The sequence below is a fragment of the Lissotriton vulgaris genome, unplaced genomic scaffold (genome assembly GCF_964263255.1).
Source record: "Lissotriton vulgaris unplaced genomic scaffold, aLisVul1.2 SCAFFOLD_3957, whole genome shotgun sequence".
Taxonomy (NCBI): Eukaryota; Metazoa; Chordata; class Amphibia; order Caudata; family Salamandridae; genus Lissotriton; species Lissotriton vulgaris.
Window position 1 is genome coordinate 126,503 of NW_028251085.1, and position 27,338 is coordinate 153,840.

At 46.8% G+C, this 27,338-nt stretch overlaps 1 protein-coding gene across 1 annotated transcript in view; it reads right to left on the reverse strand.

Annotated features, from left to right (window-relative positions):
• The window catches only part of LOC147663035 (sterol 26-hydroxylase, mitochondrial-like), a 111,888-nt gene that overhangs the window by 55,968 nt on the left and 28,582 nt on the right, over nucleotides 1-27,338 (reverse strand). Inside the window, exons 2-4 of the mRNA XM_086950715.1 lie at nucleotides 24,405-24,604; nucleotides 7,079-7,276; nucleotides 2,007-2,170 (exon numbers count right to left, since the gene is read on the reverse strand). Of these exons, the coding sequence (XP_086806841.1) occupies nucleotides 2,007-2,170; nucleotides 7,079-7,276; nucleotides 24,405-24,604 (562 nt within the window). The remainder of the gene's footprint in view (nucleotides 1-2,006; nucleotides 2,171-7,078; nucleotides 7,277-24,404; nucleotides 24,605-27,338) is intronic.

The window sequence follows — 27,338 nt, forward strand, 5'->3', positions numbered from 1 at the left end:
TTTAATAATGTTTACTATTAAAAACAATAAATCAAAAATATGTTCCAGTATTTATTATGAAGCTGGAAATAATAAATAATAAAATAAAATGTTATGACATATTAACAGACAAACTATTTAATTCATAATTATCACTTTTTAAACAATAATTTAAAAATATAATCACCACCACTAATATTTGTGCATTTATTGGATATTTAGTAAATGCGGTTATAACTTGGTTAAAAGTAATTTATATAGTTAATTTTAAAACTTTTTAAAAATAATTTAAAAAATATCCTTCTTTATTTTTACTTCATTGTAATATTAAATAACAACAGGGTTTACCATAAGATCCTATAGGAAGCTACTTTAATTCCCTGCCTCCAATGTTGCAGTTCCGTTGGTTGGTCAGGTGCTGTGCCGAATTATTAGACGGCTGCGCTGGAGTACGGTTGCCAATGTTTTGACGCCTTTAGGGCTGTTGTTACTTTAGCAGGTATTTAGTGATTTTTAACACCTGAAGAGCCTCGAACGTTCAGCGCCCACTGCTGAACGTTCGACGAACAAATGCTGGCCCGTCGGGCAACGGTCGTGCGCAGCACTTGGGAGGTAGTGCTCGCGACGACCATTGGCCGACGGCAGCACTTAAGGTGTTAACTGTGTTACTGTTTGTGGGTGTGTGTTTTGTTTAAGCAACCCCTCCCAAACCTTCCTTACATTTCACTCCATTTCACTACCTTCCTCCCAGTTTATAGTAATTATTCCCCAATGTCCCACAACAAGAACTAAGATGTACTTTATGCTGGTATTTCAGCAGTGCTGAAAACTGTGAAATAAGCTGGCACATTGCTTGGGTCTGGCTGTCTGCAAGTGGGATAAATATTGGCTTTTCAGCCAGGGATTCTTCTGGACTTTGAGAAGAGACCCTCACAGCCCCAGCACAGAGAAGCCTCACCAGGGCCCTCTTTGTGTCTTCACTCCCCAGACAAGAAGACCTAGAATTTGGGAGAAGGTCTGCTGCTGGGTCCAGAACTCGAATAATGAGGAGCCTGGACTGCCCAGTGAGAGGAGAGGTGCAGGCCTCTGACTAAGAGCGGTACAAAAGGGGGTGGTGATGGACCGAGCATCTGAATCAATCAAACACTCACACCCAGTCAAAAGATCTGGGTTTAATCCATCACCGTTCTTTAGCCCACTCTGCCACCCCAGCTTGTTTCCGGTCCAGGGAAGACATGGCTTGGCAGTTCGGGCTGGACTGTTCCCATGAGGCACAGGGTCAGACTGATTTGCATATAGCCATGTCTGAACTGGGCTGGCAGAGGGGCTAAAGAACGGTGATGGATTAAACCCAGATCTGTTGACTGGGTGTGAGTGTTTGATTGGTTCAGATGCTCCGTCCATCACCACCCCCATTTGTACCACTTTGTTCGCCATAAGTTGGCATGGTATGCTAAGACGTGAGTCCCTTGCTCACTTTGCCACTGGATTCAAGCAAGCCGGGCTGAAGACGGCTGGAATGCCAGAAACCGGTCCTCAGAAGCTTGTTTCCGGTCCAGGGAAGACATGGCTTGGCAGTTCGGGCTGGACTGTTCCCATGAGGCACAGGGTCAGACTGATTTGCATATAGCCATGTCTGAACTGGGGTGGCGGAGTGGGCTAAAGAACGGTGATGGATTAAACCCAGATCTTTTGACTGGGTGTGAGTGTTTGATTGATTCAGATGCTCCGTCCATCACCACCCCCTTTTGTACCTCTGACCAAGAGATCAGCAAGGGGACTGAGCTGCTGGAAGGTATGAAGAACTTGCACCCCACTGTCCACAATTTGCAATCAATCTATTGTGTGACCAGAGGGGAAAGTAAATGCAGAGACAATTCCCAGAGCTACAGTGTTAAAAGCCTGCACCATCCCAACCTGCTCAGCACTGTTATGGAGGACATTTCCTTCTACAGTACCAGATGACTACAAGCTAACAGGCTTGTTCCCTTGATTGGGATGCAAGACCTACATTAGGCATTACGTACAGTGTCTACTCCAGCCAACAGCAGCTCGGCCATGCTTCCGGTCACCTCCTGTAGTGTTAGCTTTCCACTGGAAACCAGATAAGTCAGGTACTCGCCTTCCACCTCGGTGCCGTGCGCCATGCGCTCCTGGATCAGTTTCATCTTCTTGTCAATGAGTTTCTTCCCTGTGTACGACACAAGAGAACAACCTTCAGCAATATCGTTAACAAGAAGAACGTTCATTCCATGAAGGTCTAGAATTTGTTTCCAATTCACTGTCAAAGGATTAGAAAAAGACAGATTTTTTGGCACATTCAACCATAAACATGATCATTAATGCTCCCTCCCTGCTTTTTCTGCTCTTGTAGCGGATTGTCTTGAGCCCTCCTCCAAAATGGAGGCACCAGCAGAACTTAGTTGAGACAGCAATTCTTCTTTATATTTTTTTATGAGATGCAAACCTGTAAGATATGGGCAGAAGCTGTTGTGTGAACAATCTCATGTTAAGCCCCTATTTTACTTACTCCTATAACTAGGTGTGACTCCACTCTTATGCTATTCACCAATTCTGAGGGGAAGATTTACACATAGGTGTAGACTTACATGTTTCCAACCTTTCAAATATGAGGGAGGGGATTCTTGAAACAGAATTTACAAGTGGAATGTTACTACTAGTAGTTTTTCACCTCTTTAAAAAAAAATTGACACATTGCTGAGTTTACCACACTTTGCGGGCAAATATTAATCTAAGGCTAATGGAAACTCACAATATAATGGGGTATCATATACAATTATTCTGTATAGAAGAAAAAAGAAATATATTGAGAATCAGGCGACAAAGATCACTTTAAGAAAACCTGACATTGCACAGACAGAAACAGTTAGATATCAAATAGAGGAAGTGATGGGATTATTTTTGCAAATAGATGCTATGCGTGCACACATCAGTTGCTGCCTCAGAGAGAAAATGGCTACACACATATAAGAGACATATTACGGCAACTTCAACAGTTCTATCAAGAACCATATACTGGTGACTTAACTAGCTTTGAAGAAGATGCAGATCAATTCATATCTCAAATACAGCTAACCTGACTCAATGAAGATCATTGAATAAGTTTAGAAATGGCTATTACAATTGAGAAGGCTAATAAAGCTATTGCATCACTTCCTACGGGTGAGGATCTTATGCCTGTTGAATTCTACAAGAGTTATTAGGAGAAATGTTTTCAAAGGGCTCCCAATGAGCACCCGGGTAAACAGTCATGCAAGACCTTGTCACAACCAAGCTGGACTACAGGAACACCCGCAATACCGGGATCAGCAAATCCGTATTTGTAAAGCATGAACTACTCAGGCTTACAGGTCTCAAGGCGCTGGGGCCCTCGTAGAAATTAAGTGAGCTTTTGCCCAGAGTCACATGGTGCTGAGCTGAGCTGCCGCCGAAGCCAGGGATCGAACCGTGAACCCTGTGTTCCGAAGTCAGCAGCCATCGCCGCTGCACCACACCTCTCCACAGCAAAAAACTCACCCGAAGACTGCAGACCATTCAGAACTCAGTGGCCGGAATCACTGTCAGCCTCTCCTGTCACACTCACATCTCATCTCACCTGAAGGAGCTCCACTGGCCTCCTATACACAAACTAGCACAATTCAGATTCCTTACCCACACTTTCAAGGCTCTACATAACACTCGCCCAACATAGCTCAAGAATTGCATCTGCTTCATAAACCTACCAGAAACCACCGCTCGTCCAGACTCCTACTTGAACACATCCCATTCATTCAGAAAACATCTGGCGACCAAGCCTTCTCGTGCATCACTCCCAAAGACTGGAACAACCTGCTGCTGCAAATAAGAGCTTTCTCCTCACTTCTTGAATTCCACAAAAAACTGAAGACTTGGCTTTCAAGTAGACCCACTAGGTCTAACTTTAGCTAGACTCCCGCCAGCTCAGCACCAGGTTAACCTCCTGGGTGATAGTGTGCTCTACAAATCTGCATAACATACCAAAACATAACACAACATATTCAAAGTCACTGTTTATACCGGTTATTAAGACCATTGAGGCTGGTATGGAAAAATCAAGAGCTTGGTATTATATCTGCATTGCAGCATTCTTGAAAAATAGGTAAACCGGCAGAGGAGTGTGGGTCCATATCAGGCAATCTCACTTTATCAATTCTGATGCCACAATTTACTCAAAAATAATCAGATCAGCTAGTTATCACACACCAACACAGTTTCACACCTGGCTGGGATACTAACACTCATATAAATAATGCTAGCACCCTGTTTGATGCTGCTAAATAAAGTCTTATCCAGACGAGCTGCTATGGTACTAATGAATGCATAAAAGTCATTTGTTCCCGTCTCATGCCGCTCTCTGGTGGTGGCAGAGAAGCTCTTTGCCCAGCCAAAATGAGTTCTGTCCACTCTGGTGCAGCTGCCCGGCAGGACGTGGAGACAGCATTGTCCAAGGCAGATCAGGCCCATTCAGGTTTGAAAGAAATCTCCTCCCCTACTCTAAATGCAGCCCAGGTCTGTTAAACCCAGCCCTGGTTCACCCAGGAAAGGCAGGACATATATCAACCGCCCCCACCCCCCTTTCCCAGTAGTTGTCTGAGAGAATACACATCCTCAGCCCCTGTCATTGAAAAGCCAGAAAGTTAATCCACAAACCAGCAGAGGCACACATGATGGCTAAGCAAGTAAATACCCACTTTCTAAAAGTGGTATTTTCAAATACACAATATAAAAGTCATCTTTACTAAAAGATGCATTTTTATATTCTGAGTTCAGTCATACTAAACTCCATCTTTCTATCTTGTCCCAATGGGAAGTTATATTTATAAAATGTTATAAATAAACTCCCATCCTATCCTATCGTACAGATAGCCTTTCTATAGTGAAAAACGAAATTTGTAGTATTTCACTATCGGGACATGCCACACACATGTCCTATCTTTTACATATACTGCACCCTACCCATGGGGCTACCTTGAGCCTACCTTATGGGTGTCTTACATGTAAGAAAAGGGAAGGTTAGGGTCTGGCAAATGGGTGCACTTGCCAGTTCGGCATAGCAGTACCAGACTGCGCACAGACACTGCAGTGGCAGGACTGAGTTACATTTCACTGCTGCAGGCCCACTAGCAGCATTTGATTTACATGACCTGGGCACACCCAGTGCACTGAACTAAGGACTTAGCAGCAAATCAAATATGGCAATCATGGAATCACAAATCCATGAACACAATTTACACAGAAAGCATATGCACTTTAGCACTGAATGGCAGTGGTACAATGCCCAGAGCCCTAAAACCAACAAAAACAGGGTAAAAAACAGGAGGTCAAAAAGCCAAGTCTAACAATTCTTTCTGAAGGGCAAACACTGAATACTGTGAGAGTATTCATTTAGGGAAGATAAGTAAACTATAGTTCAACTCAGAACACATGTACTCCCCACCTGCATCCATCAATTCAGGCAGCCTCAGGAGGACTAGTTTGACTGGCAACTCAAAGTCTTGATGAAGTCAGAGCTACACAAGATATTTAGCATGTCGAAATCGAGACATCAAGGGCAGTAACTCGCCCTCGTGTGGTTATCGTTCCTGCAAGATTACATACAAATAAAATAAACAAGGAGCTCTACAGCTTAGTGGAGGCTCCTACAAAAATCAAACACTGCCTCCAATCTTGCAATCTTGTCGGTTTATCTGGACTCTGTTTATAGTTATTTGGCAAAAGGTCACCATAGCTATGTTGCTATATGCTTTACATTTGAACACCCATCTTTACAGCCATACCCTTGAGAACACATTTACTTGACAGCACATTAAGGTACAAAATCGCCCATGAAGCAATGTCAACACACATGTGGGAAAGGATTAGGAAAATAAATCACATTTAATGACAAATCTCCCTTGCTACAAAGTTGGTAGGATTGTGGATTGGGAAAAAAATCACATTTCAAAGCAAAAACACATTTAGGTGAAAGATCACAATTATGTACTAAATCACCCCAAGTGCAACCTCAACAATCAAACTTAAGTACACAAACTTATGTGAGTGATAGATCATCCATTGTGCACAGTCAGCAGGGGTGTGGTACTACATAAAGGTGCAAAAAACAAGTACAGAAAAACAACATTAAAAAAGAGGAAAGGGCGTCCCTCATACTTTATTTCTGTTTTTGCACTCCGGATTCACATTGCTGCAAACTGTGAAGGACCTGAAAGAAACAGTTCTCAAGACAAAAAATGCCTTGCCAGGGTCTATTTGCATACCCATGATGCCCTGGGATCACACAGTAGCTCTTTTCTTCCTCCTTTCAATTGCAGAGGAAGTATTTGAAAAATAAGAGTGGACAAGGTCGTGCCGCTTCTAATCTAAATGCCACCCTGTGGGTGAAATACTTTGAGACTAAAGCATTCGATGCCACACACTTCAAGTGCTGTGCCATGCTAAGGGATTTATAGACCCAGAAGCATTCCAGAGCTAGTAGTGAGAGGCTTTTCTACAGAGGACAGAGGAGAGACCTGAAGAGTCCCTTCCTAAAAAGCCAGATTTCTGGCATTCACTTTACTTTGCATATGCTGTGGTGAAGAGCGACTCTTTCTACACTTACTACTACAAAAATCTATAACTGCACAATACTCCAATGGCCTGATACAAAATGTGAAAGGAACTTTAAACAAGCATTAGTGACCAAAGCAAGCTGGCAGCTGAGGGTGGCTGACTTAAAGCCCACTCTCCATGTACCTGTGTGTGCTGACGAAACGAGTCTGGAAACAGCAAACTCTCTCTATACAAAGTTACCCAGCCTGCCTGGGATTAATCTATGGTCTAACATGGAAAACTTTCCCTGCAACGAAAGTGAAGAATTTTGATCTGAGGGGGAAAGAAATAAAAGAGGTGAAAAAAGGATTTTATGTATATGACTGTATCTCTTTCAACAAATCTATATTTTTCAGGCTGATGGATTTGAGCCTCCAACGCTTGAGGTGATGCATTAGTGCACCAGTTGTATGCTCACTGTCATTGGTGAGTTTGCATGCAGTTTAGGTGACGCTGGCCAATTACACCGTACCAATGTTGAAGATGGTATCCCAGCCCTCGAGGTAGCGGTTCCAGAAGGGCAGAACGCCCCGCGTCCAGGTGGGCAGGACTGTGGCGAACACTGAGTTTTTGAACATGTAGCCAATGGAGTCGATGAATTTCTGCGTCTCAGGCGGGATCCGCTCCTCCAAGCAGCCAAGGCGCGTCTCAAAGAGGATGGCGGAGATTCCTGTAAAGGGGGTGAAACACAACAGCGACAGAATTAACTTCATGTTACAAGGCAAGGACAAATACATTTCTTAAAGGATTTAATCACACAGTTTTGGAAAATAATACAACAAAAAACTTTTCAAAAAACGTTCGAAGTTATTGGTCAGCCATAGTAATATGCCACCATATAAATACAACCATTCACAACATCAAAAAAATCCTTACATAAAATATATAGAAAAGTGCAGAATGAATTACCTCATCTACAATACGCCAAGAAGGACATTAAAATAAACAGTCACTTTACTGCATTAAAAAACACACATGATGCAATAAGCTCTTCTTTTGTTCAGCTGGAAACAATACCACCAACACAGATGTATTAATATCAGTAACCAGAGATTGTCCATGGTAGCATGCTCTCCAAATGAAGCAGCTTTAGGAAAACTGGATCCTGGGCTATAAAGTACCTCAACTCTTAATGAGGGCAAGCTGTATATTCCTTACTTCAGAGGTCACTAAGGTTGGTTTCGGCCCCAGCCACAATTATCGAGGGTGAATTTCATATTCAATCACACATTCTTCAATCAGTAATCTGAGAAAACAATCCGCCTGTCACTTTTTCCAACTTGGCACATGCTCTTTGGTGTGATAGTAATCTATAAGATGGGACGCTAATCTTGCCAGCCTCGCTCAGGTTTTTGAAGCTCCCCCGAGTTGCAATACTCGAATTAAAAGCTTGTGATCCATGTGCAGCAAAAAAATCATTCCCCAATGTAGGTCCTACAATGTGCCAGTGGCCAAGATGCCACCGATGCCTCTCTCTCTGTGACGGAATATCTACTGTCAGTGTGCGACAGAGTGAGAGGCAAAAGTAACAGTCTTTTCATTGTTGCCTTCTTTTGCGACAACGCCATATCAATACCCACAGCGCTGGCACCTACCGTAATGAGTATTTTGCAATTCAAGCCAAATGGTGTCACAGTCTCTGCAAATGCAATCTCACTTTTGACACTTTCAAATGCTGATACTTTCACAGATCGCTGTCAATCTTCACCCCCTTTGACAACAAGAATTGTAAAGGTTCTGTTTTTTCTGAAAAGATCTTGACAAATTTTGCATATTACTCCACAAGACCCAAAAGGACCTCAACTCTTCATTGTCTCATGGCTGGGGGTATCTTTTATGGCCTTTATCAAATCAGGTTTGGGCCTAACACCTTGCGCACATAATGAATAGCTTAGGTATTCATCTTTTCCTTTAAAAATTGGCATTTATCCTTGCAGAGTTAACCCTGCTCTTTCTACCTTAGCCAACACTTGCTCAGAACCAAGTTGTATTCCTCCACAGATTCGCCAAATATCAGGATGTCATCTTGAAAGAAGGCAACTTGCTTCTCACCCTTAAGGATCTCTGTCATGACCGGTTGGAATATGCATCTTGTCAAAGCCAATGCAAAAGAAAGGCAGTTGAATTGAAATACTCCCTTAGTAGTTATAAAGGCGGTCAGGTTTTTAGAATGAGGGTGCAACTTAACCTGGGGCGTACGCACTGTGCAGGTCCGGTTTCAAAAACACTTTCCACCATTTAACATCAGAACCATCTCCCCTATTTGTGGGAAACCTGTCCATTACGATGTTCTGGTGGAGGGTGTGGAGGTTGACACAAAACCTCAACTTGCCATTGGGTTTCTTTGTGATTACCGTAAAAGAAAGCCACTCAGCAAAGTTCCTCTGGCTCTATCAGCTCATCCTTTATTATGCTGTTCAACATTTTTGTTACCTCGTCCTTAAAGGCGATCAGTATTTTCCTGGGCCTATGCTTAACAGGCTGAGAATCGCGTTTTAGGATGATTTTTTTTACATACCCCTCAAGAGCCCCTACATTAATGAAATGATCTTCGGCATTGTCTATAATCTTCTCCATGCTTGTGTCCTCTACCACTAGCGTCTGACAGTTCGAGGATTAGTAATAATAATATAGAGATCGTATTGGTGGACCAACCCAAACACAAGGGCCAAGATTGTGCAATATTAACCATTGCTCATATGCTCCTTCCTTGAAAGACAATATCAACCCACATATAAGCCAACACATCAATGTTTCCACTCTCATACCATGTGGGACTGATGTCGTTGGGATACAATGTAGATCTGCGCCATGTTTCCGTCTACGGGGCTTCAGGCACCCTGGTGAACACTGAGCCTGAATCAACCATGAGTTCTATGTGCTTCTTATTTATTTAACTATACCTCATCGTATTGTCTGTTTCTCGTTTGAGCTTGTTTGTTTCAAGAAGGTCTAACAGTGGAAAAGTTATGTAATTTAATTACCACTGCCACTTCCTCCCTGTCCTAGTGCTTTGCTATTTCTTGCGTCAGATTGAAGTCTTTGAGGTCCATTTCCTTCATGCATAAACAGGATTTCTTGACAATCTTGGCCATATCAATTGCCTCTTTGAGGGTTGGATTCTTGGCAGCCCAAAGCCTTTCATTCTTGTTCTTAGAAGACCACTGAGTTATAAATTGGTCTTTTATTAGTTCATCCATCATTTCACTAAATTGGCATTTGATCTTGAGCTCTTTTAGGTGGGCCACAAATTCCTCTTCATATTCATCTTGTCGTTGTGGTTGTGTATGACATGCGTGTCTTGCCACAGCGATATAACTGCCTCGGCAAATCAAACCTCTAGTAACTGTTTAACTTTCTTTTGAGAGTCTTGAATAGGTTGACCGTGTTGATCCAGTGCCACTGGTAAGTATTTGAAGCTATGTTGTTCTTCTTTACCCAACCCATTATCAAAAGTGACTTTTTCCTGGTAGGACTGAGGTTTTGACCATCCAAAGCTACCGAGCAATTCTCAAATATCCCTGCCCACATTCAGTGGGGGGTGGACCAGGGTTCCCAGAGTGAAGTAGTGTGGCTCACTGGTTAGAGGCGGCAGACCCGAGAGCAGAGGACGGCCCGGGACCAGTGTTCGATTCCCGGCGCGGCAGGTTTCTGGACCAGGGTCAGCGGACTCGATAATTCTCTCGCCTCGGTGCCCACTCTGATCAGCGATCACACTCGGCAACTCTGGGCATTAGCTTGCCTCATCTTCACTAACGGCCCCACCAGACCGCCGGGGATGCCTGGTCTCACCCTGGAGATACCCATTAAGGGACCATCTCTTAGGGAAACCAGGAAGGGTTTCGCAGCGGTCGAAGCGCCTTGGGACCCTACGGGTAAGTAGTGCGCTATATAAAATGCCTATACATTCCCTGGTTTGCTTCTATACTTTTTAATGCCACTTGTAATTTTTAATAAGGACAGTAGGTAGCAGTGTTGTTCAGTTTAAAGGGTTGAGTCCTTCCTAGATACAGCCCCACAATCAAAAATAATGCTGTTTTCAAACATCTTCCTCCTCGCTGTGGAAGTAAACAAATTATTTCGATGACAGAGGTAAGTTTAAACTATCCATATTAATGTCACTCTACACTGTCGGTCACTGTGGCTGGCTGGAGCGCAGTGTGGGGTTTTGCGCTCTGCCTCGGAGCCTTTGCTCAGTTCGGGGCTGTGTTCCAGATGTTGTGGGCCTCTGTACACCCTCTAGCGCTGGGCAAAGGGAATTCTGTGCGTGCCGAGGGCCTCACGCGCTGACAGCTGCGGCGCGCCCGTACGTGTCTGCCATTAAGCTGACAGATGTGAAGAAGAAATGTTGTGTTTCATCCGTCTGTCTATACCACAGGTGCCCCCCCGCCGCCGATGGAAGGAATGCTGATGTGAAGACGTGTTTCCTGGTCTCGTCTCGCTTGTGATGCTCCGGATGGGTTTGTCCTGCTTCTCTCTTTGAAGACATGGTCTGGGTCTCCAGGTGGCTTCTCGTCCACACCGGATGTTCTGCTCTTCATCCAAGTATATTTGTGCACAGACCATAACAGCAGCGGTGCCCCAGGCCAGCCAGTAAGGGAGCCTCTGATGTCACTGATCCTCACAGCACCCTGGCACAAAGTTAACCACTACAGAATGCAAAGTGAAAGTAAATTAGCAAAGAACAAACCCTTTTCAACAGCACAAAGAGGTGCATTTGCGGTGTTACCTTAGTTTATCCCAACTCTATTCGACTTTTATACAAAATCTTTCAACCACTTATGCTGACTTATGCGGAATTATGCTGGGGATTCGGATTTGGTGCCCGCTCTGTCGTTTATGGCTCAGTGCACACGCGCAGGTTATGACCTTTCTGTGCTGTACATTCAGGGCCTCCTTTGCAAAGAATTGGCGTAGGGCAGCGCTGCAAGTCATTTCGCAGCGCTGCCCTACGCCAATTCGAAAGGGCAGGCATGCACCGTATTTACAAGATGGGATGCATTTCTGCCCTTTCACAATTTGCAGCCGAGGCCAACGCAGGCGCCCTAGCACCACGGTGCAAGTGTCTCAGTGTTGTTGGCAGGATTGTTTTTGTTGAGGAAGCAACACCAAACAATCACGAGAGGCGTTTTGCTCTATGTCTGGAAAGAGCAAAAAAACGAGGAGGAATGTAAACATTTCCCCTCGTTACGCCTGCTCTGGGCAGGCGTAAGGTTTTGGCACTGCCCCAGGTTTAGATGAATTTGTAAATCTGGAGCAGCTTCAAAATCTATGGGTGTTCTGTGGGCACAACCACTTCAACGCCCATGGAATGTCGCATTGACGCAGTGTACGGCAATTCAGCGATTTGTGCTGCTTTGCCTTACTCCTTAGCTATGACGTCATGCAGAGCCACGCAAGGGGGCTTTCGTCGCCTCATAGATATGATTAAGAGGCTTGCGCCACCGGACCTTCATACAATGTGATGCTACGGCGGCGAAGGCCTTTCGTAAATGCGGGCCGGAATGCTATGGCTGCTCTTTCCGCTTTGTGGATGTCTGTGGAATGATAGTTTACACACTTGGCATCGAGAAGCCATTCGCAAAACTATGGCCACACTTGGAATAATGTGGCATCACTGGCATAACGTGGAGAAGTGTGGCTCACCGGTTAGAGCAGGCAGACCCTGAAGCTGAGGTCAGACCCGGATACCGGGGTTCAATTCCCGACGCAGCAGGGTCTTGAGCTCAAATGTCCACGGACTCGATAATTCCCGCTTCGGTGCCTGCCCTAATCATGGGTTCACACTCTGCAACTCTGGGCACTAAGCTTGCTTAATCTCCACAACGGCACCCCGCCTGGCTTTCACCTTGGGGATGCCCTGTAGGGGCTATCTCACAGGGAAAAGCCAGGACGGGTTCCCAAGGCAAGCGCCGAGATGCCTCCCGGTGATTCGAGCGCTATATAAGAACATACAAAAAAAAAATAACGGTGCCAGCCTCTGTCATAATGGGGAGGTCTGGCATAATGAGTGTCATTTGTGGCATGTCCTGCATGTGGATCCCAGCCCTGGCATGAAGCTGGTCATCCTGATCATATGGACATCTTTGGCTTTACAGGGCCGTCTCCTGACCAACTGAAGACTATGCAGCAATGGTGCTGAACCATAATACATGGTGAACATCTTACGTAACTGCGGGCATCCCAGGCGTAGCACCAATGACAATCCTTGGCAAATAACTAACATCAAGGGTATCCGATGATGCTACACGGATACAACAGGCAGAATCCGTCTATGTGGAGCAGCAGTGCACATGAAGAATACTTGATGAAAGCGACACACTGATGTCTCAGGACCAAACAAATGATTGCTAAAAATGAAAAGTTGGTATTTCAGAACAAAATTTTTTTAAATTTTTTTTAATGAAAGGATAGGCTTTTTGTTGGGGAAATTGAATGTATTTATTCAAAATGAAATTATTTCATTTGATAGTAGAGGTATATTCTAAGACATGGGTAAGCTGATGCTGTGGGGAAAAATACTAGCATTTTCGAAACAAATTAGGAACTTGTATGTGATACATGTCACACTGTATTCTGTAATGTGTAAATACCAATAAAAAATATATTTTTTAAAAATGTAAAAAAAACTCATGGTGAGTTTGGAAGACTATTGATGTCTTCGGTGTCAGTGAATACTGCTATGGTTGCTATTGCATTACTCATTTCGTCATCAATACTAGTAAGGCTTTTTATGTTGGTCTGGTTTCATGACATCACCGATACTGCTCCCTTAGGCTAAAAGATGAGTGTAACGTTTTTGTGGTCTAAGTCTGTAGGTCCTGCCTAGCTAAGTTTCCTAGAAGCTTACTGATAACGAGGACAGATTTTTGGGACATTAACACCTTAGCAGCCATGGAACGTCCAGCTCCAGTGCTCAACGTTCCATTGCGCAGGTGCAGTTGGAACGTCCAACGGCCGACGGCAGCACTCCCGAGGTAGTGGTGCCGTCGGCCGTTGGAGTAGGCGCAGCACTTATGAGGTTATCTGTGCTTCTGCAGGTGACTGTTTACTGTTGACTATGATGGTTTTGAAAGAGTCGGCAGAAGCCCTACCCTCCCAGCATTTTCAGACGGGTGGTAGGGTCCGAGAGCTCAGGGCATAGAGATTGACCAGGGGGTGAAGGGCGGGGCTTAGGTAGGTTCTTGGGTGATGGGTGACGGGTTCAAGGTGCCATTTTGAATCAGCATGCCCGGTTGCTAGGGTCAGGGTTGGCGCTGTGTGTTGACGTGTTGTAGTAGGCTTAGTGTTAGCTCGGGGAGGTAGCATGGCGGTCCCGATCGTTGTGCAGAAGGGAGGAGGAAGGCGGGCAGCAGGGGTGTGTCCGCGGGCCAGGAGGTGGTGAGTCCTCGTGGCTCTGGCCTGCACCCTGTAGTGTAGCCAGAGGGTGCAGTGATGCCGTGGGGCAGAATGATGTGGCGGGCGGGCTTGCACTGCTCAGGGCCTGCCGCTGGACCTCTCCAGTCCGCGTATGCAATCCCTGGCTGGGTAGAGCGGTGAGAAGGCAGGATTGGGGAGAGGGGAAGGGCATAGAATGCAACTGTGTCTGATGAAGGGTGAGGTGGGGCCCCTGAGGTGGAGCCGTTGGTGCTTTGGGGGCAGGGGTAGTCATTGGGGAGGCTCTTGTACTGAGGGTGGGAGGGTTGTCCCAGGGTCTGAAGGGCAGGCATGGAGGTAGCGGGGCAAGGGCAGTACCAGCTGGGGTGGAGGAGGGTGGTGTGCTAGCTCTGTGGGAACACAGGTGCGGGGTTCCTAAAGTAGGGTAATGCTTATTGACCACCTCGTTTCATGGTTTGGGTGGGGTTGAGGCTTTCCAGGATGGTGGCCCAGGTCGGTGGGTGTGGTGCCACTTCCCCCCTTCTGGTTTTGTTGGGCAGGCAGGGCAGGGACAGTCTAATGCCAACCAGTGGGTTGGAGGTAGGCGTGGTGGAATGATCGCGGGCGGGTCAGTCGGGAGGGTCTAATGCGGCCTGTCCACCCCAGCCAAAGATAGGGTGTGCGTCTTTACAGCCGGCCCTGGGACGGTGGGGGACCCAAGTCAAGCGAGCCAAAGCCAGTAGGGTGCATCTGCCTGGTGAGAATAGGACCCTTGTATGTAAAAAGATTCCTAGGCAGTAACACACTGGAAAACATAAGGCATGAAATGACAGCAAAAACAAACTAAAATGAAACGTAAATCTAATAAACATATTTAAAAATCATAGGACTCTTAACAGGATTTGTTTCTGGAGCAATTTGGAGATGGGGGAATAGGTTATGAGGTTATGCAGAGTACGAGTGCGCAGTGGGGCGATGGAGGGGTCAGGGACTGGGACCAGGACTATGATGAAGAAGATTTCGAAGAGGGTGAGATTGTGGATGATGGCGAGTTGCTGGAAGCGGTTAGCTATGAAAATGAGTGGTGGGTGGATCTTCCTGCAAGTAGAGGGCGAGGTGTGCCTAATCGGAGGGGTAGTGTTGGTGTCTTTCAGAATGTGATGATAAGCTCACTGTTGACCCAAAAGGAGAGACCAGCAGCGGCAGGACGGACGGCTTTGGCGCGTGTCCCAATCTTGAAGCCAGGTAAAGTGGGGATGATGCAAAAAGGGGGAACAGGTGGTTTTGCGGAAGCTGAGGTTCAAGCCGCAGGCTATGAGGCAGAGGAGCAAAGAGAGGGTGGTCTGCAGCTATTTAGGGGTATGTATGTGCAGGATCATGGTACGGGTATGGACATAACAAGGGACACAGCACAAGCCAGAGAGACCACCGAAACTGAAGGAAAGGAAGGAGACAGCGGAAAAAAGGAGAGCAAAGATGTCAGAAGGAAGAAGATGCCATACATGGGGATCACTAAACCTTTGCGCACACATTTGATGGCTTCTACTGAAGAGCAGATTTTGAAAGAGGAATTTGTGGGGTTATTAAACCCTTGCATGCTGCCGCGATTCTGCGCCTGCGCGGTAAAATCGCGAGTGGGCGGGTTTATGACTGCCCCCAGCCGTCATCAGCACACGAGCGCCGTAGTACATGACGGATGGGGGCCGTCATCAGCATGCAAGGGGTTAAGTTACTACATCGGGAGATAAGGGCAAAAGAATCATCAAAGGAGGATGAGCATGAGATGTCATGTTGGCCTAGGGTGACCAGTAATATTGAAAACTGGACAACGAATTTACTCATATACCTAAGCGTGTAGTATCCAGAGAGGTGCAGTGATCTGTTTCTATATCTGGATGTAGTGCGGTAGGCGCATGTGACTTTTGGAGGTTGGGCGTGGGTACGTTACGACAAAGAATTTCGGGCACGTTTGGCAGAGTAAGAGGATGGGATGTAGGGGCAATTGGATTAGTAGTTGTTCCTGCAAACTATGACACCGGAGAGGCCAGCCCCATCGACTTATACGGCGAGAAGCTGGCCGGTGATCTACAGGTCTTTTTTAGGCTTTCCCACCCAGACAGGGGTTGGTACGGCAGGACGGGGCCAGACAGCGAAGGCTGGGGCATGCTAGTCATTCAATAGGGGACAGTGCTTGCAGGAATACTGCAAATACCTCCACAAGTGTTCAAAATGTGGTGGCAAACACATGCTTACCTAGTGTGGCGTCCAGAGGGGGTTAAGGTTCGTCACAAGGGGGTGTCAGGAGACAGTGGACTAGATATAATGACTAGAGACGGGGTAGAGGAGGCCAGGGTTCCATGTGCAAAAGCACGTACGCTGGTTAAGTTGGACTGCTTGCACAGATGGCTGGTCATGCTGGGCTCCGAACAGGAGAGGGAGTTGTTGTTGACAGGTTTCCAGTTTGGTTTTCGTTTGTGTTATGAGGGTCCCAGGGTTTGACAGTGGGCGGAAAATTTGAGATCAGTCAGAGGCCAAGAGGCGTTGGTTTGGAGAAAGTTAATGAAGGAGGTGTCTGAGGACAGAATGAAGAGGCCTTTTTCGGACTGGCCGCTAGTGAATATGAGGATTTCGCCCTTCGGGGTGATGCACAAGAAGGAGGCGGGTGAGTTTCACCTTATTCATCACCTTCCCTGGCCTGCAGGGCAGTCAGTCAATGATTTCATTCCTGAGGGGTGTAGCAAAGTGCAAAATGCCTCAGTCGGCTCGGCGGTCCAGTTGGTCAACAAGGTGGGAAAGGGTGCCCTTATGGCAAAATGTGACATCAAATCAGCTTTTAGGCTACTTGCTGTTCACCCTGCACACCATGAGTAGTTGAACACTCAGTATGAAGGGCAGTTTATTGTGGATAAGGCTTTGCAGATAGGATGTTCAGTTTCCTGTTCTCTGTTTGAGGCTTTTACTTACTTTTTGCAAAGCATATTTTTCCATGTGGCTGGAATGGATGTGATGACACATTTTATTTAGATTATTTTTTTCATGGTTGGGGCTCCACGTTCTGGGGATTGTCAGGAGAGTTTGGGGTTGCTCCAGGGTTTAATGCATGATTTGGAGGTCCCTTTAGCACCAGAAAAGATGGTGGGGCCAGTTCAGGTGATTACCTTTTTGGGTGTGGAGCTGGATTCAGACAAAATGGAAATTCATCTGCCTGATGATAAGAGTCGTTGCTTGGCGCTCTTGGATGCGGTTGTACCCAGGTTGAAAGTGCAGGTGAAGGACGTGCAGATTATGTTGGCGCACCTGAACTTTGCTTGTAAGGCATTCAGAACCAGCAGGACGTTTTATAGAAGATTGGGTTGGGCACTGTCCGGGACTTCAATGCCGCATCATAGGGTGAGAATCACAGCAGGGGTCTGGGAGGATTTGAGGTTTTGGCGTACCTTTCTGCTCGAGTGCAATGGCATTCCAAGGTTGGGGCTTCGAGAGCAGATGGAGTAGTCCTTGGAGCCATTTTCAGATGCCGCTGGCGGACACGGTTTTGGCCTTTTCTGACAATGGCGGTGGTGCGCTGAGGAATGGCCAGAGGGGTGGAAGTGGGGAGAGCGTAGGATCGCTTTACTAGATTTCTTTCCTCTTGTGGTGGCAGTGTGCTTGTGGGGGAGCTGCTTTATGAACAGGACAGTCCATTTTAATGTGGATAACATGGCAGCCGTCCACGTGGTCAATCGTCAGTCAGCAAAGGAGCCAAAGGTGTGGCAGTTGTTGAGAGTATTTGTGTTGGAATGTTTGTGGCACAACATTTCTTACAGGGCGTGACACATTCCAGGAATACACAATGACATTTCTGATACTCTCTCTCGATTTCAGCGGACGAGGTTCTGTGGGTTGGCCCCAGGAGCGGACTAGAGGAAGATTGTGATGCCGGACCACTTGTGGGAAGTAGGGGAAAGTGTGTGATGCAACTGATCCCGGATTTGCTATCGGATTCAACACGGAAAGCTTATGGGCTGGCGTGGGAGGAGTTTCTGCAGTCAGGGTCGGTCCCCCGGGGAATTTCGGATGGCTGTCGAGCTCGACGGGTTGATATGGTTTATTTTATCATATCCTTGATTGACAAGGGTTTGTCGGCGGTCGCGATAGCTGGTAAGTCGCCGGCCATAGCCTTTTTAGGTTTTGCCTGGCGAAAGCTGCGCTCTGCGCAGCTTTTTCGCGCAGGCGAAAACCTAATGAGTACTGTAGTGTGGTTTGGAACGGCCCCCGTCATTGATTGGCTAGCTCCACAAATGGAGCATAGCCATTGGACGACGGGCCTGTCCGTCAATGCCGGACCAGATTTGGGGGCGTTCCCGAGATTTTTTGGCTTTTGCCGACGTCACGCGATGTCAGCCAAAAGCTGGGAACGCCCCCGAATCTGGTCCGGCATTGCCGGCACCTCCCTTGCTGCTCGGGACGGGTCTCCTTATTTGTTCCTAGCTGCCCAGGTCTGGAGGTGAGTGACCTTCCCCCGCCCTCCCTTCCTCCCCCCCCCCTCCCTCCCTTCCTCCCTTCCTGCTCGATCCCCGCCCGGGGGTTTCTTCGGGCCATGAGGGTGACCCGGAAGTGACTAGCCGGCCGGCCAATCCTAGCGCGGCCGGCCGGAAGTGCACGCCCCCCGCCGCCCGGGGGAAGAAGGAAGACGGCGGCCCAGAAGAAGTATGGCGGCCCACGCGGGGCTCCCGTGGCCTGCCTGGAGGGAGCCCCGGAAGAAGCGGAGGACGTTGCCGATCTCCCATGCTGAAGAGGGAGACCGGAGAAGTGCTCAACAGATTGCCGCCGTCGCAAGGAGCCCCCGCCAGGACGGCAGCCCAGGACAAGAAGTATGGCGGTAAATGCTCCACTGGGGCACATTTGGAATGCATGCGGGGGGTGGGGGTTCTGCCACAACAGCTCCGATCAGCTCCATTATGCATGCAATCCGCCCCCTTTTATTTCTTTTTTTGAATATCAAAACGAGTGTTTTAGTTGATCCGCGAAGGGAAGTTTATTTGAGATGCCCTCATTAGAGTCGTGTACATACATATGTTTAGTCAACATCGGGGTAAGCCGAGAGGACAGGAGCCCCCATAAAACTGAAGGGGTGGGCGTCCGGGCTTCAGACGAGGAAGGGCGCACCTGATCCCGCGGGCACAGCCACGTTTGGTGCTCCCTGTTGGCACTTGGCGTCACTTATGTTTCCTTCTGTGCCCTCCACTGTGCTTTTGGGATGGCAGTTTAGCTTCTTCCCTGAGGTGCTTAGGTGTTTAATTATTTCGATAATTGCTAAACGTTAAAAACACGCATTTACGGCTAAATTAAAGCTATTGCTTGCTAAACTCTGTCTGAAAAAATAACTTCAACCATAAATATAGTGTGCATCGCTTTTGGCAACCTTAGCTAGAGTAGGGTTGCTACCTCTAACTTTTGAGACGAGGTTTTAGAGCAGTTTTAAATGTTGTTTGGTTCAGATTAGAGAAACCGAGGAGCAGGTAGAAGTAATTTGTTACGTTTCTTTGCAGTTTGATAACGCGCTGAACTGTTGCTTTAATGGCCACCAGCGTAGAATGGCGTACAAAAGGGTAATAAAACAGAGGAGGTGCAGCCCCGGCGCACCCCTATTCTGAAATACTGACTTAGTCACTCATGCAATCACTTGCATCAACAATCTGAAGGGTTCAGTCTGGGGGAGTTTTCTCAAATGAATGTCCAATGTTTCTATATGGTATTTCTATAGCACAAAGTTAGCCAAAAGGCAGCGGAGCACTGTGCATTGAAAGAAAGGTGATGGAAACGTGAGAGTGACTGTAAAAGTCAGGAGTTACATGATAGTGAAAATAAAATTAGCGGGGCTCAGTTGCTATTAGTTTTCTTTCATGTGGACCTCTGCAAATATTACATAGAAGCAAACATTCTATAGGTTTCTTGGCTCAATGGAAAATGTGTTGCGATGTTTTTGACACGCAGTGAAATCGTTTAATTTTTTTCCCCATGCCGCCCTCAGAATGTGATATTTCTGAACTGCCACTTTCTGTTTACTCGTGTCTGCTGTTCAAGTAGGGAACAGTGCAATACACAGAAAATAAATCTGATAAAAACATGAATGTCTGCACTCCGATACATGGTTATATGTCACTCTCCATGTACAGGGGATGCCGCTCAAATCACGTATAACCGCTGCGCTGCAGAACTTAAGTGATAAATCGACGTGTATTGTGCCACATACAATCAAGTGTTTGCTTTATCCACGAGGAGGAAAAATCCGCTGGAGAATACATGGCGGAAATGCATGTTCACAGCTTTTCACTGTACCTTTTTCACCATAAGGAAATATTTCCCCTGTGGGTTCATCCATTCTCATTCACATGTAAGAAATACGGTGAGGCGGTTAAGTCAGGGGTGTAGCTTAAGATGGGGCGGGGGTCAAGAGGGGGGTTACACCCTCCCTAATATATGTATCTCCTAATAGAATGGTAGGGGTGCTTTCAGTCGGGTAGGTTGAGAATGAGATGCCAGTTGGATTTCAGCAGGAATTTCTACATACCCACAGACAAAAACGCATAGGCACTCCAGTTTTGAAAGTCTTCAAAAATGTTTTTTTTTTATTTTCAAAAAATTGTGTTCTCTTTCCTAGTACTCCTACCAAATCGCATTCCTCTCCCTTACCCCTTGGACGCCTCTCACTTTTTGTCATATAATTTATTTTAAAGTTTTATAACGGCAAGAGTGTCAGAAAATTTGAATCCCCCACTCAATGGAACGGGGAGGGGGACATGCGTGCGGGCTTGGACTCTTCCCACAGGCAGGCAGCGGAAGGATGGAGGGATGGACACGTGAGCTGATGAATGGCTGGATGAACGGCGCATGCTTTGATAGATGAGTGGCGGGAAGAATGAGCGGATGGGTGAGTGGGTGGGAGGATGAGCGGTGAATAAGTGGGTGGGAGGATAAGCGGATGAATAAGTGGGTGGAAGGATGAACGGATGGATGAGTGGGTGGAAGGATGAGTAGGTGGAAGGATGAACGGATGGATGAGTGGGTGGAAGGATGAGTGGGTGGAAGGATGAGTAGGTGGATGGATGAGTGGGTGGATGGATGAGTAGGTGGAAGGATGAGCGGATGGATGAGTAGGTGGAAGGATGAGAGGATGGATGCGTGGGTGGAAGGATGAGCGGATGGATGAGTGAGAGGATGGATGAGCGGGTGGAAGGATGAGCAGATTGATGAGTGGGCGGATGGATGTGTGAGCGGATGGATGAGTAGGTGGAAGGATGAGTGGATGGATGAGTAGGTGGAAGGATGAGTGGATGGATGAGTGGGTGGAGGGATGAGGTGGTGGAAGGATGAGCGGATGGATGAGGTGGTGGAAGGATGAGCGGATGGATGAGTAGGTGGAAGGATGAGCGGATGGATGAGTGGGCGGATGGATGAGTGGGCAGATGGATGAGTGGGCGGATGGATGAGTGGGCGGATGGATGAGTGGGCGGATGGATGAGTGGGCGGATGGATGAGTGGGCAGATGGATGAGTGGGTGGATGGATGGATGAGTAGGTGGAAGGATGAGTGGGTGGATGAGTAGGTGGAAGGATGAGCAGGCGGATGGATGGGTCGAAGGATGAGCATATGGATGAGTGAGAGGATGGATGAGCGGGTGGAAGGATGAGCAGATTGATGAGTGGGCGGATGGATGTGTGAGCGGATGGATGAATAGGTGGAAGGATGAGTGGATGGATGAGTAGGTGGGCAGCTGGAGGGAGGGACGAGGGAGCGGATGTATGATGAGGTCGGCGGGCGCCTGCTTTGATAGATGAGTGGGTACCAGAATGGACAAGTGGGCAGCTGGGTGGGTGAATGAAGAGATTGGCAACTGCATGCGTAGATAGATGAGCGGGTGGATCAGTGGCTGGGTGTTTTAGATGGGTTAGATGAGTGGTTGAATTTGCTATTGTAAATGACAATGCCATTTATTTATGTTAAAAAAAAAACAAATAAAAATAATGTCAAGAGCAATGCCAATAGCTCTAACTTTAACAAAGGCAAAACCATTGCATTGTAAATGCTTGTTTGTAAATCTGTGGTGGGAATACGAGCCACCGGCGGGTGACATGGGGAAGGGCATTCTGGAGGGGTGGCCCAGGGGAATGGGGATGAGTGATCAGTAGAGACGGCCCATATCACTGGATTCTGAAACAAGTGATTGCAGCTCTGCCAGGAGTGTGTCGGGACGCATGAGAGAAGCAGTGTTTTTCGGTGATTGTGGTGTAGCTGGTTTTTTTGTTGGCTTTTTGGGTTAAAGAATTGGTTGGCTCTGCGTCGCACGGGGGGATGCTTTGGCGTGAGGTCCGTGTGCAGGGGGGGGCAGTGCAGGTTTGGATACCCAAGTCCAAGACAAATCAGTTGGGCAAGGTCCTTTGTGTGGTATTGCGAGTGTACCCCGATGTATCGGTTTGCACATGCGCTTGGTGGGTAAGGTTGAGAGAACAAGGCGGCAGTCGGGAGGAGATTGGAGAGGGTTTCTCGGCATCGCAGATGCTGGGATTCCTGAGAAAAGCATTGGGTTTGTTGGGCTACGAGGCAAAGGATTTCGGGGCGCATTCATTCCGGAATGGAATGGCGACAGAGGCCGAGGGCAGGGGTTGGACGGCGGGGGAGATTCAGCAGGTGGGAAGTTGGCGATCTAGCTGCTATTGGAGCTATGTAGGTATGGAGTGGATGTTGCACGACGACCAATAACATGAGTTTTTTTTCTCCTAGGTTGCATTGCATGCCCACTACGAGGCCATATAGAGGTTTGGATATGCATGAATTTTTTTGTGAAGTGGGCAGTGAGGCATGCTGAGTCAAGGCGAGGAGGAAGCCAGCTGGGGTGCCGGATACCGTAGTGCAGTTTGGAAAAGGAGGCATGCGATGGCACGAGCTATTGCCCAAATTGAAGGACTTGGAAAAAGGAGCCCATGGCCAGGACATTTTATTGGTGCACCTAGGAGAAAATGACTTCGTCTAGATGAAAGGTTTGGATTTAGTAAGAGCTATAAAACAGGACTGGCTAGAGATTAAGACAGTGTGGGCAGGCAGGTACGACGGTGGTATTCACGGAGCGGATGCCACGGAGAGTATGGAGGGGGGCTAACAGGCAAGGGCCCATCGACAGAGCGAGGCGAAAAGGGAACAGGGAGCTGTTGAAGTTTTGCATATACCAAGACTGAGAGAATTATGTAACATTTCATTTTTTAACGCTGCCCTACAGCTGGTATCTAAGCATTAACTTATGACTGGGACTCCGTTTGGAAGAAAGAAACAGGTAACAGTACCCCCTTCAGACTATTCAGACAGTATTTTAAGAAAGTAGAATGATAAGAACAGAATAAGTTTCATAGCAGAAGGTAAACTGACCCCATCCCAAATTTTGGCCAGAATGGGATACTGACACTTATCCCTATTTCTTGCTTGCAATGGAGGATTAAGGTCTCACCAGAGAACACGATGCAGTATCAGTACTTCCCCAGCCCGTTTCACTGCACCCAAGTACCACGCCCTCGAATTGAAGGCGAGGTAGGGTTGTTACACTCCTCGTGAACTCCACCAGAACGGTATGCTTCTCCTGGCGCGGAGAACTCAGGACACCATAGATTGTCCAAACCGCTTTGCTTGTTTGTAAAATGCAGTCATGGACTTAGTAAATTACATTTTTTGTTAGGAAACATTTCAGCGTCAGGCACTTGAATGGGATGAACTTATTTTTCTTATTGATGTTCATTTGATTCACTGGATGGAGGCTGGGGTCACATTGCTAAGTGAGGGAAAGCAATGCAAACTAACCTACTACCCTGGAGGCACACAGGAGACAACGAGTTGGTCCATGGATGACTTACTGTGGTCACCACTCTGGAGATGGCCTAGCACCTTCACAGACACAAGTTGGCTCACTTGCACTCAGATCTGTAAGGTGCCAGAGACCCCAAAGGACAGGCTACATCGATAGGTAATCTAGCGGTCCCAACTACACTTATAATTAACCATTTTCTGTTTCTATTCGGGCAAGTCAGGCTACGTATTTAGGACAAAAAGGCCAAGACAAAACTCACAGTACACATAAAACATAACAAGACATGACAATACAGAAGACAATGCAACAAAGCACAATATAATAAAATCCGGGTCATCACACCCATCACAATTCATATTGAAGCTTATATTAGTGTCCCACCCATTTCTTTTTATTCGCTCGCTTAGTTATGTATAAAATCAGTTTCTCACACACCTTTGCTCCTTCCCAGCACACCTCACCCTCGCTGCCCAATTGTCTTCCAGCCACTGGGGCAATGTGAACAGTCTGCAAAGGCTCCGACAACGAGGAACCCACAGTACAGAGCAATGCTGAGGTTTTGCCAGAATGATGCAGTCTATATGTAGTGCAGGCCATGATGTCTCACCTTCAAAAGAGAACCTGTAGAGGACATTGGCCATATCGCAGACCATCACACCAGAGGCGCTGGTGCTCCTCATCTTCTGGAGCCTGGTGAGAAGGTCAGTCACCACCTCGTTTACGACCCCCGTATAGCGCACCGCCTCCATCGGCTTCAGCATCCGCTTATTGAGGACCGTGCGCAGCTGGTACCACCTCTGGCCTTCTCTGTGAAAAGAATCCAAAGTGTACAGGTGAGATGTTGTACCTAAATTACTACACGAGTCTTTGACAGGAGACACTGTAACCTGGTACTGAACTCAAACAACACTTCCATGAAAAACTGTACTGAAATCTCAGGAGTTAATGTGAATACACCTGTAGGGGGCACAAACCCAGAGCTGTGTGGGTGCTGAATCCAAGGCATTCAACACACACACAAGAGAAGCTTCCAACCCACTCTTAAACTGATGCAGACTATTAATATCTCAAAAGTCAAATGAGAGCCCATTTTTAGCACTTAACACACATTATTAGCAACAATTTCACACCTTACTCCCCTTTAAACCCTTCCCAGCGCTTCTTTCGACCCTGGGAATGTACAGCAATCCCCTGTCCAAGAGTATTTATTTATATTATCCTTGGCCCTTTCAATGTATTTCTAAATACTGTATGTTCTTTTTTTTAAGTTTTAAATTGATCATTCGGAGGATGTTTTCTTATTTGATATGTATATCACATTTTGTTCTACTTTTATGGTTTTTATTTCAAAAGTTGAATAAAGTTTACATTGATTGATTGATAAAATCAACTGCTGTCCAAGAGTTAGAGGGGCCAATGAGGAGATTACGTTTTTATTATTTCTTCCAAATGCAATTTCCCATCTTGATGGACCACCTTCAAGATCATAGTCCGGGGCAGATCTTCTCTGCTCATCCACCGAAATTCACTGGAGTGTTCACAAGGCGGCGGTAACCAGGTCATCCTGAATATCTCCTGTTTTCCCCAAGGAGCAAGAAGAGGTGCAGATGAGATGGAGGCTTTGTGACTGATATGGTGTTTGGGATTGGACGGAACTGGTCCTGGTTAGGTGAAGTCACCAAGAAGCTGTGATTTGATATTGGAGAACTAGATGTCATTGTAGATTCTCTGTCACATTATATTTAAGTGTGGAACAATTAAAAGGGACAGACATTAATCCTGTGTGTTATGGGGGGTCGCTCCTCTTGATTTTAGGTAGTTTTGGGTGGTGGGCCACAATGGCGAACGGTGATAGATTGAGGAAGTGGACGGTCTGTTTGACGGCATTGACAGGAGTCCTTAAGAATGGTGGTGAAATGAGGAAAGGTTCAGCTGGTCTGTGTTTTATTGGAAACTTCTATCCGCGATGACGCGGTGGGAAGGTTTATCCTGGTTTTCTGAGATCAACTAGCCAAAGGGAAGTGCTTTTACCAGACGATCACTCTGAATGGATCTGCTTTTCCAGTAGTATACTCCTTGTGGGAAGGGAGCAGGTAAGGATGGTGTATTTGTTGTGGCAAAGGAGCAGGAAAGGATCGTGAATTTGTTGTGGGAAGGGAGCAGGAAAGGATGGTCTATTTGTTGTGGAAGGGAGCAGGTAAGGATGGTGTATTTGTTGTGGGAAAGGAGCATGTAAGGATGGTGTATTTGTTGTGGGAAGGGAGCAGGTAAGGATGGTGTATTTGTTGTGGGAAGGGAGCAGGTAAGGATGGTGTATTTGTTGTGGGAAGGGAGCAGGTAAGGATGGTGTATTTGTTGTGGGAAGGGTGCAGGTAAGGATGGTGTATTTGTTGTGGCAAAGGAGCAGGTAAGGATGGTGTATGTGTCGATGTATGGGAGCAGGTAAGGATGGTGTATGTGTTGATGTATGGGAGCAGGTAAGGATGGTGTATGTGTCGATGTATGGGAGCAGGTAAGGATGGTGTATGTGTTGATGTATGGGAGCAGGTAAGGATGGTGTATTTGTTGTGGCAAGGGGGCAGGTAAGGATGGTGTATGTGTTGATGTATGGGAGCAGGTAAGGATGGTGTATGTGTCGATGTATGGGAGCAGGTAAGGATGGTGTATGTGTTGATGTATGGGAGCAGGTAAGGATGGTGTATGTGTCGATGTATGGGAGCAGGTAAGGATGGTGTATGTGTTGATGTATGGGAGCAGGTAAGGATGGTGTATTTGTTGTGGCAAAGGGGCAGGTAAGGATGGTGTATGTGTTGATGTATGGGAGCAGGTAAGGGTGGTGTATGTGTTGATGTATGGGAGCAGGTAAGGATGGTGTATGTGTTAATGTATGGGAGTAGGTAAGGATGGTGTATGTGTTGATGTATGGGAGCAGGTAAGGATGGTGTATTTGTTGTGCAAAGGAGCAGGTAAGGATGATGTATTTGTTGTGGCAAGGGAGCAGGCAAGGATGGTGTATGTGTCGATGTATGGGAGCAGGTAAGGATGGTGTATGTGTTGATGTATGGGAGCAGGTAAGGATGGTGTATTTGTTGTGGCAAAGGGGCAGGTAAGGATGGTGTATGTGTTGATGTATGGGAGCAGGTAAGGGTGGTGTATGTGTTGATGTATGGGAGCAGGTAAGGATGGTGTATGTGTTAATGTATGGGAGTAGGTAAGGATGGTGTATGTGTTGATGTATGGGAGCAGGTAAGGATGGTGTATTTGTTGTGCAAAGGAGCAGGTAAGGATGATGTATTTGTTGTGGCAAGGGAGCAGGTAAGGATGGTGTATGTGTTGATGTATGGGAGCAGGTAAGGATGGTGTATGTGTTGATGTATGGGAGCAGGTAAGGATGGTGTATGTGTTGATGTATGGAAGCAGGTAAGGATGGTGTATTTGTTGTGGCAAGGGAGCAGGTAAGGATGGTGTATTTGTTGTGGGAAGGGAGCAGGTAAGGATGGTGTATGTGTTGATGTATGGGAGCAGGTAAGGATGGTGTATT